This window comes from Ananas comosus, linkage group 18, assembly GCF_001540865.1.
Source record: "Ananas comosus cultivar F153 linkage group 18, ASM154086v1, whole genome shotgun sequence".
In the NCBI taxonomy this organism is placed as follows: Eukaryota; Viridiplantae; Streptophyta; class Magnoliopsida; order Poales; family Bromeliaceae; genus Ananas; species Ananas comosus.
In genome coordinates, this window is record NC_033638.1 from 10,102,325 (window position 1) to 10,121,969 (window position 19,645).

General features: G+C 41.5%; 3 protein-coding genes across 4 annotated transcripts; 1 reads left to right on the forward strand and 2 right to left on the reverse strand.

Moving 5' to 3' along the window:
• LOC109724442 lies at positions 1,016–8,103 on the forward strand. Of its 2 annotated transcripts, none has more exons than XM_020253271.1 (4): positions 1,016–2,588; positions 3,266–3,379; positions 3,471–6,022; positions 6,128–8,103. In XM_020253271.1, the coding sequence occupies exons 2-4, from the start codon at positions 3,356–3,358 to the stop codon at positions 7,353–7,355; spliced, it is 3,804 nt and encodes a 1,267-aa protein (XP_020108860.1). In that variant the 5' UTR covers positions 1,016–2,588; positions 3,266–3,355; the 3' UTR covers positions 7,356–8,103. The 2 variants fall into 2 exon arrangements, with proteins under 2 accessions (XP_020108860.1, XP_020108859.1); XM_020253270.1 differs by having other exon boundaries at positions 1,016–1,195.
• LOC109724443 lies at positions 8,977–9,951 on the reverse strand. Its single transcript, XM_020253272.1, has one exon. The coding sequence runs from the start codon at positions 9,766–9,768 to the stop codon at positions 9,136–9,138; it is 633 nt and encodes a 210-aa protein (XP_020108861.1). The 5' UTR covers positions 9,769–9,951; the 3' UTR covers positions 8,977–9,135.
• On the reverse strand, positions 16,122–18,897 carry LOC109724389 (ABC transporter G family member 5-like). The gene has a single exon (XM_020253201.1). It carries the CDS (start codon positions 18,787–18,789, stop codon positions 16,405–16,407), a length of 2,385 nt encoding a protein of 794 aa, XP_020108790.1. The 5' UTR covers positions 18,790–18,897; the 3' UTR covers positions 16,122–16,404.

Here is a 19,645-nt window from a genome sequence, read left to right on the forward strand (position 1 = left end):
AGAAAAAAATGAAACCACAGGGTACAACTTGATACAAAAATAAAATTACAGAGTATTAATTTGATATACTTTAAACCGCAGAAAGTGCGAAACCATAGGGTACTAATTTGATACACTTTAAATCACAGGGTACTAAAATGTACATACAAAAATTTAGATCCGATATCAAAAATAATATTTCAGATACCAAATAAATCATTATGCTATACAAAAGTTACTTCTGATTTTATTAGCATGTGTGTATGATTCTAATAATATTAAAGAAAAGATTTACTATGTTCTGTTATTATTTATCAATTAAAATTGATCACCCTAAATAGATTTACTAAATCAGATCTACTCAACTACTCTAAATAATAACAAGTATATTATTTTTGCATAAAAATTGTTTTTTTTTATTTTTTATTAGATGGTTCCTTGTATTGCATGGCTTGAATGTAATTGATAAGATAAGATACATCTAATATATATATATTATTAATAAGGGAAAACTTCAAATACCGCCTGTGGTTTCGCTCTCTCTCACTTTAGTACACTGTAATTTCAAGTGTATCAAGTTAGTATCATGTGGTTTTATTATTTTTTTTTTATTATTCATTTCGGGATATATAATTTAACAAAATATTAAACCACAGGATGCTAAAATAAAAAAGCGCGAAACTACAGGATACTAACTTAATATACTCGAAATTAAGCCTAACTTGATACATTTTAAACCACAGGTGCTAAAGCGAGAAAGTGCGGAACAACAGGGCGTATTTGAAGTTTCCTCTATTAATAATTATTCGGAGAAGATTCTGCGGTAACCGTACCGCGTTGTCGTTCATTCTACGCTTTCTCTCTCTACCGACTCTTTTTTCTCTCTTTCCCTGTGTCATCGATGGCCACCCAGTTTCGACAAGCCAGATTCTGCCACGTGTCGCGATGGACGCATCCGATCGGAATTTGTTAGAATTCAACTGGAATTAATTAAAAAAATAATAAAAAAGTTGACGAGGGTATTTAATTAGTGGGAACGCTCGCGGAAGGGGAGAGATGTCGCGACGAAGCGAGTAGTGGTTAGGGTTCTTCGCTTACCGCTTTCGTTTTCCTCCTCTTAGGGTTTCCTCTCCTCTCTCTCTCTCTCTCTCTCTCTCTCTATAGAACACTGTCGCGGAGGTTTCTAATCGCGTTGGAGATCGATAGATCGGATCAGGTAAAGGTCGCGTCCTTCGCGGCGCTCGGTTTCATCGATTTTTCCATCTTTTTCCTGCGTTTTTTGGTTTATTTTTTGTGCTTTTGTGAGGATTTTTGGTTGGGAGTGAGTGGTTGGAGTGGTGGGGAAAGATCAGGGCTTGTGTGTAGAGGATCCAAGTTCCAAGCTAAAAGGTTTGTTTTTGATCGATCGGATGGGAGAAAAGAGCTGGCTTTAGGGCACGGATGTGTTTTTGCGATCGTCGTGCTGGATCTTCTCGCTATTCATGGCGATGCAGTGGTTTTGGTTAGCATATTGGGAGAGTTGTCGCCATGGTGAAGCTTTGGTGGAGTCGGCTTGGGCAAACCATAAGACCGTAACAAGGATCAGTAATTGGTTTTGATGAGAAGGTTGGCCGAGTGCTTATTTCTATATATTGGCTTCAGCGTTTGCTTATCGTTGTGACACATGAAAATTTGGTACCATTGCATGAAGGAGAGAGAGAGAGAGAGAGAGAGAGAGAGAGGGAGAGTGAGAGAGATCTTACTGGATTTCCTGGATTCTGGGGTATTTATTGGAGTCCGTGCTTCACGATCAAGTCATCTTGTTGTTCAGAAATTGCAAATTTTGGTTACTTCTTTTTTGAAGAATTGAAAGAGAGCGCGAGAGAGAGATCTAATTCGCGTTTCCAGTGATTTGGGGTAGTTTTTTGGATCTACATTTCGGCAGCCTGTTTGACATGTATTTTTTCATTCTATTATGTGATCATGAGGGGTCATTATTGGTATGTTCTATGGATTCTGTCAAGCTCTTACATTCCATGATCTGCATATCTTACTTTCGGCTTCACTAGGTCCTGGGAGATTAGCTGGTATTTGGTCATTATGAACACCATAAAAGACGAACTAAGATATTCTTGTTGTTATACCCTATCTCTATGCAACTACAATTGTTTCCTTTACAGCTGCGTACGTATTAATGTCTGTATGGAGAAAGCTAAGTGTTGGAGCTGGATTTGGTATCAGGAGTCTGATTATTGCTGGTGGGTAATAGCTCAATGGGAGCGCGAAAACTCTTTCGTCTTATATAACATGTTGTGCATAATGTTTTAAACGAAAATCCCTGAAGATAACTAAGCAGCAGGTTAACAAACTGCATCGGACTATTGCAGTTTTCATTATATACCTTTTTCGACGCGCAGGGTTCATAAGAGGAACAAAAGGCATAACTGCTGTTTAGGGACATCTCTTCACTGTGGTATCAAGTAGAACAGAGGACTATGTCAAAGAGCTTCGAGATATTTTGATGATACCAAGACATGACATTTTAGTGCTTTATTGTTTGGTTACTGCAATTGTTCTTGGTTAATAATGTTTCGGCGCCTGCATTTGTATTTTTAGCTGTGTAGGGAAAGGTGCAAATGCTTCTTTACCAGCCCTTTTTTTAAGCTTGAAGGAAGTTATGCTTTACTGGATAGTTCCTTGAGGTTTATAGCATGCTAAGTTTAGACAGAGATTGATGCTGAATGCCTTCGGGGTAAACAATTTGAGAAAACATGCAATTAGATGAACTGAAATGTATTGATTAGACACCTGCGCATGTCTTGGTGGGAAGCAAATTGAGGAAATTTCTTAATTAGTGTTGCTGGGATCTGATTGTCTGGGCAACTCTCTCTGATCCAGTGAGCACTAAATGTTGATTCTCTCAGTTTGGGTTCTTCTCTTATTTCACAGCACTTCTCAAAAATACGTCTTCATAATTATCCATTTATGGAATTTCTGATATCATGAATAACGTAGGATATAGTTGTTGCAGAATGCAAGTATTATAGTTTCCGCACACTTCTCTTGTTCTGAAGGATCATTAAATATTTATCCTTTTCACCATATATTTCAATATTTATCCTTTTCTTTTACCTTTTCAGAATGCAGCTGTATCACCCCTCTTTCCTTCTCTTTTCCTACAGCATTAGTTCTTGCATATGAACGTCGTTTCTTTTTTTTGTTGGCTAATATTTACATATTAAATGGGATTTTGGAAGCTTCAGTTGTGCCATTGAATTTTACATCTCATCTTTCTGTACTGTTACAGAGTTGGTGGCAAATTGCAGTTTGCTTTTTCTTTCACTGGATTAGGGTGATTACTCAAAGGTTTCTTCTGCTTCGCAAATAGACTAAGGAGATGTCTGTATCTGAAAATATAGAGGTTCTCCTTTCTTGCTCGCAGTGCTTAAAATTTTCCTCTCCAAAGTTGTCCTATTTGCAAAATTTCACTCGTTTTTCTTTAATATTAGCAGGTCGGACTTCAGCAATCAGGTGAGCCTATTGCTGGTGTGCCTATTAAGAAAAGGCCAGTGTCGTTATCTCAACCTTCATTTCTTTCAAATGAAGCGCCACCACTGCCGCAGCAAGATTGCAACGAACAGCTGAAAACACACTTTCTTTCGAAATCTCAATCTCTTGTTTCTTATGGTAGTCAGCATTCAGCAGTAGGGTCCAATGTAGCCGGAGAATCTTTGCTAAACCAAGCTGTAAAAGTGGATTTAAACAAAGGAAATTCTAATGCGTCCAATTTGAAGGATATTGAGCTTAGGAATGTTACCCCAAACGCTATGGGAATTAACATTTTGCAAGATGTGAATATAGCGGATCAGTCTACTTTACGAACAGATTCAGAAAATGAGCAGCCACTATCATTGCAGAAAAGACCAGAGTCTTGTTTAGGTGAGGGGAGCTGTGGAGGGAAATTTGCATCAAGTGATAACTCTGCCTTTAGAAGAGTTTTACCAATGACTGGATCGCAGCAGGTGTTATCTAAGGATGGTACCAATAAAGCTACTTTTGTGAAGCAAGAGAACTTGGATCTATGTTCATCGGTCCTGGCTGTATCAGGACACTCTACTCTTGGAAGTAGTGATCATAAACAACAAGTCAGATCTAATGACAGCTGCATGAAAAGGTGTAACTGGGATTTGAATATACCAATGGACTCATGGGACACCACCATAGATGCTTTGTCTTTGGACAATGTTGCAAAAAGTAAATTACATTATGGCTCGATGCAAGAAAAGATGGTCGAGATTTGTCCTCAGCGAGCGGAATCTACAAGACATGGAGAAATGCTTCTGAAAGGGTGCTATAATCCTAACTTGTCAAAAACAGTTATGCCTTCTGATCACAGTGCGGATGAGGTTGGCCTAGATCTGCAGCTTAAGTTGCTGACCGGGCCCGAATTACGCATCAAATGGGGATCTATTGACCCTCCAGATTTGAGCTTGTCATTGACTGGCGAGCAGACAGATTCTTCTTCTATAGCAGTACATTCTAAGAAATTAGACTTGGGGTGTCAAAAGAGCACAGCAGAGCCACCACCAGCCAATTTGAAGCCACCGTGCGTGCAGCACATAAAACGTGAGCCAGGTGAGGAAAGGTTTTGTGGTGAAGCTTCCACAGCAACTAGCTGTCAACTTCAGGAGCCACCAGCTGGCAGTATTGTGAAACCTGAACTAGTTGAAGAGCCATTGCAAGAACACCTCAAACTCAGTTTAGGGAAATCACCTCGTTCAGAGAGCAATTTTCCTAAATCACCTCAGGGAGATGGCAATTTAGGGAAATCGCCTCATGTGGAGGATGATCACTCTAGCATGCTAGCAGCCAATCAGTCAGAAATGCGCTCAGTTGCTAGTGTATCAGAGAAGATGGATTCGAGTTTGGAAATGCCTTTGAACAATAACAAGCTTTGTTATAAGTCAGATATATCTGGTGATGTTGTTAAAACTTCAATGGGAAGGGAAGAGCAGGCTGTCCCCACGGTCTCTCAATCAATTATTCCAAATTGTGATAAATCTCATAAAAGTAAAGAGGTTATTACTGGCGAGGTCTCACCTGGGGCTTCAAAACGCTCATCTTCAGAGGAAAAATTATCTAGCTCTGCTGATCAAGCTTGTGAACTCTTGGCATCACCTTTAGTGGAATGTGATGGTAAAGAACCTGTGGCTTTTGACGGCTTGTCTGAAGGCAGTTCTGAAATGGACTGTTCGAATGATGAAAATTCGAATATAGAACAGATGGCAAATGGAAACTGCCAGATTGGTAAGGAAAGTCGTGAGATCACTAATTCATCTACCCAGATCAGGGAAGAGCAAACTAATGAGAACCAACAGAAAATTCTTAGGCGGAGGTATGGTGATGGTGAGTATGAAGATGGTGAAGTGAGAGAGATTGGAACACAAGGTTTGTCTCAGATTACAAAAGAAGGGGAGAAAAAGTTGCCTCATAAAGAGAACCCTCATAGCATCTGTCCTGTGAATACCCCAACTTCTTCACAAGTAGATGCAAGTTCAAAGAGCAGAGAAACATCAGAGCAAGATGAAACAAAGTCTGGTCATAATGCTGAAAATCGTGAAGGTGATGTATGTGATGGTAAGAAAGACACAGGACCTGATTCAACTAAAACAAAGCTTATAAGAACCTCCCATAAACGCACGATTGATCAAGTTGCGAATGATAATGGCGCAGAGATGAATACAAAATCCAGAGATAGGACTGAGATTGATGCTAAACGAGTTGTTGGTAGGATTGAGAATGATAGCAATATCCGATTAGACAATGCTAGTGAACCTAGTCTGCCTATGAAGCAGTCTGGTTCATCACCAAAAGATTTATCTGTAGATGGTGTTGGAAACAAATGCACTGATGGTAGTAGTTTGCATATCCAAACTGATAAGTTGAACTCAAATTCTAAAAGGTTGCCAGTAGAGAAAACAAATCCTTCTTTCACGACTACTTTTCAAGGCAGAAGAGCAAGATTTGCTGATAAATTCAACAGGCGAGGTGCTCATGGGAACCGGTACTCAATCTATACATTATTTTTGTTACAAATATTCTAGATTATTTTCTTCAATACATGAATTTATTTTTGTATTAAATCATTTCCCTTTTTTTATGGTTTCAGGAATGAAAGGTGGGATGGAAGGTTTTTGAAAACTGAAAGTGCGAAAAATGAATATCAACCAACCAGTAGACATGGATCCAATGTGAACCCAAAAAGTCTCGAAAACCGATTGGGTTTTCCTTACGGTGGACGAAACCCTGACTCTCGCTTTTCATCAGATCGTAGAAACCAAAAAGGTGCACGATTTCCTAGGCCAAATGATGGGACTGGAGATGTACCTGTCAATAATAATGTTGCTGGACATTGTGGTAGAAGGTCCGCAGAAGATGAACCACGTAATTTGTCTCGATTTGATCCTAGAAGGCGATCCCCTCTCAACCCTAATAATAGGTTTGTTGCTGGAGAAACTTCTGATGCTTTCATGATATCTCATGAGGAGAATATCATGAGATCTTTACCCCAAGATATGATGGAACAAGCTTTACCCTTTTCACACTCTCGTCTCCAGTATGAACAAGTTGAACACGATGTAATCCGAAGAGAAAGGAGCTATTCACCTGGAGCATGTACTAGGGTTCCTCCTGTACATATAGCTCGGGCTCATTCTCCTCATGCTTTCAATGGACACCCTGATATGATGCGATGTCGGTCGCCGCCTCTAGTTACACATCAGCTTAGATCACCTCACCAACGGCTGAGATTGCCTCACAAAGATTTGATGGCTAGAAGGCAACGCTCGCCTCCATACAGCCAGTTTCATAGTAGGGATCCGAGGGATAGACTTCATGTGATGAATTATAATAATGATGATATGCCTAGGCCTAGTAGAGGTTTCCAAAGGAACTTGAGGAGATTCGACATGGTTGGCTCACAAGAGTCTGCGGATGAGGACAATTTTGGGCCTAACAATTTTGGCCCTTCACATTCTCCAGAGCTTCCTGAGATTTCAAGAGAGGATGAATATATTGATAGGAGGAATATAGATAGGAGGCACACGTTTTCTTATAGGCGGCTGCATGTAGTTGGTCAAGAGGGAGAAGAGATGATCCCTTCGGGTGAAGATGGGCCTACTAGGAATGTTAGATTTCGACCTGAAGATGATGTGTCGCCTGATGGTGGCGTCGGCCTGCAGGATTTAAATGGCCGCCTTCGAAACCGAGTAGCAGCGGGTGGTGCATTCAGTAGATTGAGGGAGGTGGGGGAACAAGATGGCTACAATTACCAGGGCCCACAGAGATGGCGCCATGGTGATTTTAATGGCAGGCGATTGAAGAAAAGAAGATACTGAATTTCACAAACCGTACTTTTTTGGGTGACGCAGGCATTCGGTGCATGATGACCCTTTTGTCTTGTGTTTGATAGCTCTAGTTGATTGGAATGCATGCCGCTGCGAGTTCTACATTAACCCGAAGGCAATCCATGCATTTTCAACATCTGCGGTACTTGGAAAGATGGATTATGGATTACGGATTACTGGAGGATAAGTTATCTATCTACCTTTTGATCGGAAAACCCTGGAGACTACGAAAGGCAATCTAGAACTGCTGCTGTTTGGAGAGCTGCAGAACTTCGAAAACTCTGGAGTTTGTTTGTCCTTTGAGTAGCAGCAGTTTCTTAGGCCGGTTTCATTAGTGATTATGTGATCTATAAGTGTGACAAATAGCGGATCTGATCATAATCTTGAAGTTGCCTTTTTGAGTTTTGCCACATAAGCGAATAACGCTGACCTATAGAAGCCAAAGGACTAACTTGTTAAGCCTACAGTTCTCCTATCTGCACTGCACTAACTTGTTAAGCCTACAGTTCTCCAATCTGCACTGCACATATTTTAAGCTTTTCTTGCTGAACATGTCGAACGTTTGACAAATTATGCTGAAAGTTCAGGATCTTTAGGCAATGTGTCTCAGCTTGGAACTTTGGCTTTTCCAGTTTCTGCTTTTGTTGTTTTCCAAGCTGAAGAACTGCTTAATCTGATCAATTAACTGTAGGTTTTCAAAAAGTAGTACTTATTTTGGCCTATTTGGCGTTGGATTGTCTTTTTAGATAATGTTTTCTTGTTGGGCCCCTCTGGTAATGAGTTGTGCAAGTACTTGGTGCGAAAAACTAGGGCTGTAACTTACAGCTGCGTGGGGTGAGCTGCAGAATGTGTTGTTGTGTGCAAGAGAGAAAAAAGAAAAGGAGGTCGGTGGTGGGCCTCATTCGGTACGGAGTCCGATTACTGCAGGAAACTGCCTCTCTCGACTGATCGGCATGCGCCAGTTATTGTACGTTTTTTAGTGGTTGATGTGAATTATTATGGGATAAGATAACACTCTTCAACAGTTTCTTTTTCTAAAAGTTAATTGCGATTCCAACAGCTCGTTTGAACAGCGAAAACTATTTCCCTTTCCCTTCTACTGGACCAAGACGTACTGGCAATGAGAGGTTGATCTAACAATAATGCGATCACTTAAAATGCGCATTGCAGAGTTCTACTTATCATGATCTTATGACCAATATTTTCTTTTTTCTCCCGTTGTGAATGCAAAGATCCACTATTATTTTACTCTTAACTCTCATTAAAATGTGTAAATCAACCCATGGGAAAATTGTATAGCATTTCTATTTCAGTATTAATAAAAATATGTATGTACGAAATTAATTTTTTGTCTTGATTTTTTTTTTAAAGTCAATTACTAAAAATGCGCTAAGAAAAAGTTTCCTCGCTGCCCCTTCTCAGCTTTCTCTCGTTTACGTATATATAGGAAAATAAATATTAAAAAAAAAAACTAAAATCAACATAATTCTTTTAGATGAATCAGAAATATCAAATCATTATATATCTATCATCATCTATTAAACAAAGAAAACGAAGATACTGCGTGGTTGGCTTGGCTTGGCTTGCTTTTTTTAATCAACTACTTTCTAGAAACTCCTTATCCGGAAAGATGATTTTCTATTTTCTAGTCCACATAAACTACGAAACCCACGAAATTACATATTTGATTAATTAATGATAACAAAAAAAATCCAATAACAAACTCCGGGGCGGAAAAAAAAATCGGAAAATGTGAAGAAATTAATTAAAGTTAGGGTTCGGAATTCGCGGCGGAGGAGGGGGGTTTGTTTTGGGGCCAAATGCTGATGCGCTCCTTCTCGAACTTGACGAAGAGAGCGGCGGCGGCGGCGACGGAGTAGAGCTGGAGGAAGAGGACGGGGGCCGGGTGGTAGGCGAGGATGGAGCGGCCGGAGCCGAGCTCGACGAGGAGCAGCGCCGCGAGGCCCAGCGCCGCGACGCGCCCGTTGAGGCGCTCGCTGTAGCGGCTGAAGCCCACCTCCACGGGGACGCCCCCCGCCGACACCGCCTCCCGGAGCGGCGCCGGGGGCAGCAAAACCCCCTTCCCCTTCCCCTTCCCCTTCCTCGTCGGGGACGACGAGCCCGACTTCTTGGCGCGGCGCTGCTCCGCCTTTTTGCCGCTCCCGCTCCGGTACTTGAGGCGCACCTGCGACACCCGCCTCTCGAACGCGGCGGAGGAGTCGCCGGAGGGTTCGTCGGAGGAGTCGCCGGAGGCGTCGCCGGGGTCGGCGGAGGCGCGAGGGGGGAGGGGGAGGGGGAGGGGGAGCGGAGGGGGGCGATTGCGGTGGGTGTGGGGGTGGATTCGGAGGGAGGGGTTGAGGGTGGTGGAGGGGAAGGAGTGGGGAATTGGGACTGCGATGGCCATGCTACGGTACTACTACTCTCCCCCTCTCTCTCTCTCTCTCTCTCTCTTCTTCTCTGTGTAGTCGCTTACTTTTTCTCAATTTTTTTTTTTTTAAAATTGTTTTGTTTTTTTGAGTGATCGTTGGTTTTGGTGACTGGTAGTGAAATGGGGTTGGGGAGATTTGGTCTGGATAAGATCTCTCGGTGATGTTCTATGGACCTAGTCCACCACATCAATTGTGGGTGGACCAACTATTATGTAGATCCCTCAATTATAACGGTGTGTTTGATTTCTTTTAAAACCACCTTAAAATAAATTTGGGTGGAAAAGTAAATTCCGACGTTTGTTTGCTCATGAAATTATTATTTTTTTTTACAAATGATTAAAAAATATGTATTTCCGTTTTTCGCTCGAAATAGATAGAAAATAAAAACAAAGAGAAGGGAGGCAGCGGGCATGCGGTACACCCAACCTTTTGGACCAGGGGAGAGAGGTCTCTCCTTCCCATCTTTTCTTTATATATATATATAGAGAATTAGGCTGGAATACTATTAATAGTAAAACGCTCTTTTTGCTATCAAATTTTTAACCCTTGGATGAAAAATTATAGGGTCAGGATGATATTAGTCGGTTAGAGTTGAGTGGTCCCCACTGGGTTATAGTATTTAATCCAATGGTTAGAAATAATAAAAAGAGTTGATCCAAAGGCTAAAAAACTGGTAGCAACAATGGAATTTTGCTACTAATAGTAGCCCAGTCCAACTCTATATATATATATATATCCAACTATTATACTATTCTGAGTACGATCGTCCTCGTACTCATATATTATTTTCGTTGATAAAGCTTTCAAATCGATGATCCACACCATTAAACATTATCTAGAGCATTTGAAACATCTAGAAATCAAATTTTATAATTTTTCGACATCATTTACCTTACGATCAAAAGCTCACAAAATTTATATATATATATATCTCTCTCTCTCTCTCTCTCTCTCTCTCTCTCTACCCGATGATATGATAATACTCATAACCTGGGAAGCATGAGTATTCAATAAAAAGCTACTACCTCGAAGGCTTAGCTGCTAGGTGAGACAATTTATACTAGATCTCATAAACTTTAAAGATCTTTTATTTAAAGCATTAAAAAGCTTTAGTATTATTTCAGGTAGTTCACCCGTATTTTACTTGCCAGTTTTAGCTTGCTACAGAATTTTTACCTACTAACCTAGGAAGTTAAATTCTAGCCTCAATAACTAGAAATATATCCATCACTTATTTTAAAAGATCGTTTCTAAGTTATATAAGCCTATGAAAACGTGGCAATTTGATCGTTCATAAGGTATGGTCGGCAATTTTTAACAGNATTTATAATTTTTTTTTCTTCTTTTAATCAAACAACCGTAACGATTTTTTTTTTTTCTACAAACCAAACACTAGAGAACGTAAAATTTATTTTCTTCCGAAAATTTTTTCTTTAACGAATTTTTTTTCAAAAGATTTACGTAGAATCAAACACACCCTAAGCTTTTTTTGAAATAAACCTCTTTCACAAATTTTTTTGGGTCAAAGGATTCAAAACCTCTAAACTTCTTATTCTTTTGGAATTAAATAATTTTAGTTAAAAAAGAAATTAGGTACATGTTACTAAACTTTATTACTAACACAATTTCTTCTTTGTTAATAAAAGTTCTAGATGTTGGGCCTGAACTTCTTTATATTATTGTTGGATCAGACCATTAGTAGAATACTAGTTTTTTTTTTTTTTTTTTTTTTTTTTTTTTCCTACTTCTCCCAAATTTATATAACAAATACCCGATATAATATTTAAAAAATATTACTTTTATAAAATTATTTATATGATTTATACATTACACAAGGAGGAGCATGTTTGTCAAAAAATCTTGTGATAAAAACCAAATGGGCCATTAGAAGTTGGGAGCCCATTTGTGGTTTCTCTAGTCCCAAAAGGGGTACATAAAAGTAGAGCTGTATATTTATTGTAAGAGCATGTTACTTGTACCATACTATATTACGTACTCCTTGCACGGAAAAAATATAAATATGCTGAGAAAGTGCTCTAGAATCTGCTTGTTATTATACAAGAAATCCAAAATTCATAAATATAAAATTTCCTGTAGATCCTCGTAGAAGATCTAAGATGAACCTAAAAAGTCACACCATATAAATCCCTAGGAAGCTTTATATGTTTATTAAAACTTTGTATATTCATGTCGACCGCTCCTAACGTAAATGATTAAGAATTTGATGGTTGATATCTAAGATTTCATGTTCGAAGTCTAATCATTTTATATTTTTAACTAAATTTGTTGATATACAGATATAAAAAGTGTTTCTAATTTGCTACGGATCATCATGTGTTTAATTGTAGTGATAATTAACATGCACGTCAGAAGGACATTATGTTAGCTGTGATGGACACAGATAGGTTGGCAAAATCGTATCTTACATGAACACTATAAATTAATGAAAGAAATTAAGTAGCCACGCACACTCAAATAATCTCACATTGCAAGCGAAAAAATGCTGATTAATCAAATTAATGTCATAATTAATATCGATATCGCGGCACTGAACTACTGTTGAATTATTAGTTACCAGAGCATTCGAATGCGTTTCCGATATTATTGTATAGGATTCAAAATCTAGATCCAAAGCCGAGTTAAATTAGCCATTAAATCTAAAGTTAAGGATCCGAAGCTTATGTTTGACAATTAGAAAGGGATCCAAATCAAACTACATTGACATTTAACAACAACCTAATTTCGATTATGGCAAATTTAATAGTCCTCGTAGCGTGCATGTACACAAAGCATTTTCCCTTTGATATATGGCACTTAACTAATACTCCACTTGGTACTTAGTTGAGTTTCATAGGGCCACATATTCTTGTACTACGTGACACCATTTTCCAATCAACGTTCACTTTTACTTTCAACTCCATTAATTAGTAGAGTTCAGATATTTTTTTTTCCCTCTTGCTTACCATCCACCTACTTAATTACAGTTCTAGTACGTGTCCTATCCAAATTTAATTCATGAAATTCACTAAGTCCTTTTAGTCCTCCATTTTTTTTTTTTTTTGATTTAACAAGTTCATTATCTCATAGACCTTTGGTTTGACCATCGCTATATTTATTTTTCTAAACCTCAGATATTAATTTATTAGGTATTAGGTATGATGTTTTTCTTTTCGGTTGGAAGTTATCCTTTTGAACAATTTCAATCGAGAAATTGAGATGTAAATCTTGCAGCCATCTATTCGATCGAGAATTTATACGCATTGTTTAGTATTTAATGTTGACAAAAATAATAATAATAAGACTACTAGTGTGAAATGATCGGTTCTTGAATAGATAAAGTGTAAGATTTATCTTCATTTTTGTAATGTACATATAACATAGTTTATATCAATAGAATTCCTCATTATATTCATTTTTTTTGAAGTATAGATAGATACTCCTCATTTAGCACCCCTAGTAAGTGATGCTTACTACCTTTAGAAAATAGAGATTTAGATAGAAATAATTAATACCAAAATTAATTATGACATTGTAAACAATACTAGTGATCATGAATACTGGGTTCTGAGTTTGAATCACGAAGTAAGTAACAAAGGGCAACACCCTAGAAGAATTCGTCACTCGCGGTCGATGAGTTAGCAATTCTAGGTGACAAATCGAAGTTCGAAAGTTTCACTCACCGACGCCGCCGCGATGGTGCATAACAGTACCGACTTATCAACAGCGATCGAAGAAAAAACTTGCACTGTCCCTCTCGTAGTGCTAATACCTTAACCATGAAGAAAAAATTGGAGCAAAATTGCAACATATATCTACAGTTTCTAGAGGCTTTTAAGTTATATTATTTATGCAGTATCACTCAATAAGCATTTAAACCTATCTTGACTTAGAGAGAACGAGTAAATAGGAGGGAAAAGAATCGTCTCCCTCTAATTTGGTAATACAGTTGGCTAGCGGTTGAACGCTTTGACCATCACCCCCAACACATTAAATTAAGAAGAGCAATTCCATCTAATATCAGCTAATAATACTTGTTGATGTATCGCTGAACCACCAAAACAAACCATGCATTAATTACTTCCATAATCTATAATATTAAAATCAAAATTTCTTAGCCATTAAGTTACTGAAAAACCAAATCATTCCTCACTATATATATATATATATATATATATATATATATATATATATATATATATATATATATATATATATATATATATATATGTTTGAGAAAGGTCTTTGTCTTATCAAATCATTTTGGATGATCGGAATTTCAAATTGATAATCGGCACCGTTGAGATTGATCTACACTATTAGAAATATTTAGAAACCGAATTTTATAATTTTTAAAAATTATTATCAAGTCCATCGAAGAGTCGAAAAATGAACTGTAAAAAATAAATGACCTTTTGAAAACAGAGTTTAGGCTTTCTCAATTTACGATCGGAGCTATTAAACATTATCTAAATAGTATAAAAAAATTTCTATTAAAAATTCAACTGATTTGGATTATTTTATACCGTTAATCAAGTAAACGGCTTATATAGGCCGTCAAAAACTGTCAATTTTGCAATCCTTTGATCACTATGTAAATTAAAATTTATAAAATTTAGTTCCTAAATAATTCAAATACTTTAGATCAATTTCAATGATTCCGATCATCGATTCAGGATCTCTATCATCAAAAATGATTTGATAGGACGAAAGTCCCTATCCTACTAAGAGGATAGCAGCTGGATTATATATATATATATATAGATCATCATACATGTGCTATTATCGAATAATTTCCAATAATTAAACAAGGAAAAGAGGCTTATTTTTGAAGGATTTTTATTCAATGAAAGAGAAGTTTTCATGTGCGGTTTCAAGTGGAGAGTTTAATTTAATCCTACTTGCTAATTGCTTCTGTGTATATTTTTCAACACCATCACCAAAATCATCTCTCTCTTTAGTTTTATTAACAAGTAACAACAAATATTCCAATACCCCTCTCATAATTCACATCTCTTTTTAAGTGATACCAATAAATAATAGAGTTAATTACCAGGGAATTAAAGAGAACGCCGCCCTGGTAAATTCTCCAGATTAGGTGGTTTCTTGTTGAGAACCCAGCTGGGCAAAGTTGGTTGGGTGGGACCAATCATGGGGTTTGCCCAATAAATGGGTGAAAGAGGAGATTACCAATTAGTGGCCCTTTCTTTTGAAACAAGTTGCAGCAATGAATGGGCCACCCAAAAAATTCCCTCTCCCCGATGCAAAGCTTAATTTGTTATCTAAACTAAAGATTTGGTGATCTAATCTTTGAAACCTTCTTGGCACTTGGCACCAAGCAAACATTATAGCACATGTATGCATTCATTCTTCTTCAAGTTGTACATGTCACTAAAAAGCTTTATAACTTGACCCAAATTGTAGACCAACTTCCTCATCCTCAGCTCACCCATCTAGAATGGGTGATGCTATTTCATAACATAGTTTATTTACTGATTAATGTTGAGTAGATTTAATAAGTTTGATTAATTTGTTTTCAATAAATATAGATGTTTATATATATATATATATATATATTTCAAAAGAAAGATAATAAACTATTCATTTTTTTTTTTTTGAGATAAGATAACACACTATCTGCTTTATTCATTGAATGGATGAACTAGGCTATAAGGATGAGGCAACTAGGACCTCGATAAAGAAACAAGACAGTCGCCAAAAAAAAAAAAAAGAAGCATGCCATAAAGGAGCTGGCTAGGTTTTGAACTTGAGATTTCAGATATTGATCATCAAACTGCGATGTTGGGTAAAGTATGCCATACATCCACACCCAACTATCTAGCCTGATTTTCTTTTTCTTTTTCTTTTTTTTTAAATTTTGTTCACCAATCTTTGGTCACCCACAAATTAATCAAGCAACTCAAACATTCTTTTTCTCCTAAATGACTAAGTTTCTCACCGTCGTTTTCATTAAAACACCTTCACATAATTATATTTACTTGTTTAGTATACAAGAAAATTTTTCAATTTTCCCAGGGAAAAAATTAAAAAGGACAACAATAAGTACATATGAATACAAACACAAAGAAAGTAGAACCAACTTAGGGTTTTAGACAAGTCATAAGGTTGACCTAATCTCCTATCCGAAAGTCAGACCTAGTCAACCCTCTCAAAACTTCATCTTCCTGCATATAAATAACAGTGAAATTTAGCTGTTGAGTTTTGCGTGATCTCAAAACCCTAGATCTATACTCATCCTTCATCTCTAGCTCTTCATCATGCTTATTAAACCGGAGAGTTCGTGCACGTATATGAAAATAACGAGTCTACATAAATGCAACTAGCTAGTCTCAAATTAAGCAAAAGCATTTTTCACATGTATTACATCATGAACAACTTGATGCAGTCGAAAATAGCAAGTGTAGCTGTGAATATTACATCTTACATAAAATATATATGATGCTATGTGTATATAGCCCATATATTTTAACTTATAGTTAAAACACAAAAGAATTAAAAAGCTCGCGAGAAATTAAACCAAATAAAACTCTTTTTCTTTTCTTCTTGTGCTGCTGCTGCTGCTGCTGCTGCGGCGGCGGCGGCGGTGGCCGCTTCTACCTCCTCTTGTTCTTGCTCCCAAGCAGCAATGCAAAGTAGAAGAGTAGGCGGAAGAGGAAGCCCCACGCGACCGTAACCCAAAAGCAGTTCCACTTATTGAGATCGGTAATGGCCTGCCCCTTGAGAATGTCCGCGCCCGTCATGATGCAGGTGTTGTTGTTTATGTTAACGCCGAGCGACGCGCTCATGGCCTTGAGCAGGTTCAGCTTGAGGGCGTTGGGCAGGCCGCCGAGCGGCGTGTTGTCGAACATCTGCGTCCCCCTGACGAAGCACTTGCTGGGGTCGCTGAACTCGTTCTGCATCACCCCCTCGTAGGGGTACTTGACGAGCGAGAGGTAGTGGAACCAGATCCAGTAGGCGGGGATGCGGTCGCGGTTGATGAAGAAGCCGCTGAAGAGGAGGAAGTAGGCGAGTATGGAGACGACGACCGTGTAGCCGAGCATGACGTGCGTGACGACCCCGGAGAGGAAGGTGACGAAGCCGCTGCCGGCCCAGAAGGCGGCGAGGATGATGAGCACGAAGTAGACGAAGCCCGAGAAGCCGCCTGCGAGGCCGACGGCGAAGAAGGTGGTGAGCGCGAAGGCGACGGAGAGGAAGATGAGCGGCGGGAAGCCGACGACGGCGTGGGAGAGCACGTAGGAGGAGCGGCGGTAGGCGTTGTAGGCGGTCTCGCGCATGAAGATGTAGCGCTCGTTGAGGAAGACGGGGAGCGCGTCGGCGCAGGTGAAGAACATGGTGGACATGGCGATGGCGAAGAAGCCGAGCCGCTCCTGCACCCCCTTGGGCGAGCTGTCCAGCCGCCAGAAGATGGTCCCCAGGATGAACCCCGTCACCAGCACCGCCGCCAGCCGGATGATGAACAGCTCCGGCATCCGCTTCGTGTTCGTGAACGACCGCTTCGTCAGCACCCACATCTCGATCCAGAACGGGTTCGCGAACTTGGACACCGACCGATCCGCCCGCGCCCCCCCCATGTCCGTCGCCCCCGACACCAGCTTCCCGCGCGATATGCTCGCGCTGATCGCCTCCTTCAGCGACATCATGTTGTTGTTGTTGTTGGTATTGTTGTTATTGTCGTTGTTGGGACTGGCACTGCTGTGATTGTTGTTGTGCTGCTTGGGATGCGGCGGCTTCTTCTGCTGCTGCCACGAGCGGTTGAACTCGACGAGCGAGGCGGCGCCGGCGGGGTTCGTGCTCTCGAGCTCGCGGATGAGGTCGAGCGCGAACTCGGTGGGGTTCTCGTTCTCCGGGATGGGCTTGCCGAACTCGGAGAAGAAGAGCGGCAGGCCGTCCGGGGGCCCGTAGTAGACGGTCTGGCCGCGGGAGAGGAAGAGCAGGCGGTCGAGCAGGCAGAGGATGCGGTAGCTGGGCTGGTGCACCGACATGACCACGATGCTGCCGCTCTGCGCGATCCGCTGCAGCACCTTCACCACCATGAACGCGCTCGTCGAGTCCAGCCCCGACGTGGGCTCGTCCAGGAACAGCACGATCGGGTCGTGGATGATGTCGATGCCGATGGACACGCGCCGCCGCTCCCCGCCCGACACGCCGCGGTGGATCTCGTCCCCGATGATGGTCTTCGTCGCGGCGCGGAGCCCCAGCTGGTCGATCAGCGCCTGCACCCGGCTCTTCTTCTTCGACGCCGACAGCGACCGCGGCAGCCGGAACTCCGCCGAGAACATCAGCGTCTCCTCCACAGTCAGCATCGGGTACAGCAGGTCGTCCTGCATCACGTACGCCGAGATCACCTTCAGCAGCTGCCCGTCCAGCGTCTCGCCGTTCAGGGTCACGCTGCCCTGCAGGCTCTCCTTCGCGATGCGGTTCGCCAGCGCGTCGATCAGCGTCGACTTCCCCGACCCGCTCGCGCCGAGCACGGCCAGGATCTCGCCCTCCCGCGCCTCGCCGGAGATGGAGTCCAGCAGGGTCTTCGTCCGGGCCCCGTCGCCGCCCCCCGCGGCGATGGGGTCCGTCGCCAGCCGGTTGCTGCCGCGGTAGGGGAGGCACGCCCCGCCGCCGCCCTCCTGCCGCTGCTTCACGCTGTAGGAGAGGTCGGTGAAGGAGAGCACGAAGGGCTGGTGCTGCGGGGGTCGCGGGGCGGCGACCTCGCCGAGCTCGAGGACGTAGTGGGACGGGGAGGACGCCGGGGAGGAGGCGTCGCTGCGCGCGTCGCCGACGCGCTTCAGGAGCTGGGCGAGCGTGGCGGAGGGCGAGGAGTCCGGCGCCGGAGGCTGTGGCGGCGGCGGCGGCGGCGGAGGAGGATGAGGAGGAGGAGAGAGGGGGTGGTGGTGGCCGAGGAGGCCGTTGCGCGCCACGTCCTCGGCTTCCTCCATGGGCGAGCTCCTCCTCTCGAAGAACGAGAGCTTGTCCACGAACCGCGACATCTCGCAGCTTTTTAACCTGCGATTATTAATAACCACAGCTCGACACGCAACTCGAGGAGATCTCAAGCGCCGTGGGGAACGCGAAGCGTCCGTACGCGATACCTCTGCTGTACCGAGAGAGAGAGAGAGAGAAGAGAGAGTCAAAGAAGCAACCCTTTCCGCATGTGCTTCCGCTCAAATGAGACTTGTTNGAGAGAGAGAGAGAGGAAGAAGAGTGCTTTGGTTATTTTTTGGTTTCGTGTGGCTAGTTTAACCCGAGTTTTATAGATGATCTTACACGAGCAACAAAAAGCACACGTGGCGGGGTCTATGTCACGCCACGTGGGAACATGGGCCGAGGGGAAGGGGCGCGGGGTGGCGCTATGTACGATGAGGTTGATTAGGTGGGGGGTGTTTAGCTGCACGCTAACTATGGATAGATCGTATGGGAATTAGATTAAGAATTCACAAATAGAAAAATAAAGAGGGTGTGGGATTGTAAAATTTGCAATAGAATATGCGGAGTTTGGTCAGAATCTGGCGAGAAGAGAGTGTGTGGTAGTTCGCGTGGTGCGGAGGGGGGGTGAGCGTGTGCTCGTGAGGGTGCGGAAATCGGTAGTTAAGTTGCAGATGAGCACCGGTACCAAATATGTAGCTAACCATGGATGCAACATGGAAAAGGTAAGGGGGATTGGGTCATGGGTTGATCATTCCGGTCGCGTCGCGTCCGGTCGGGTTGGGTCGGATCAGATCAGGTTGGTAAGTGTTACTGGTCAAAGATGGGGGGTGCCCATGTTGCGTACCTTGCTCTCCTTTTTTGTGTGTGTGTGTGTGTATATATATGTATATATATAAATAAATATTATATACGGTTGTT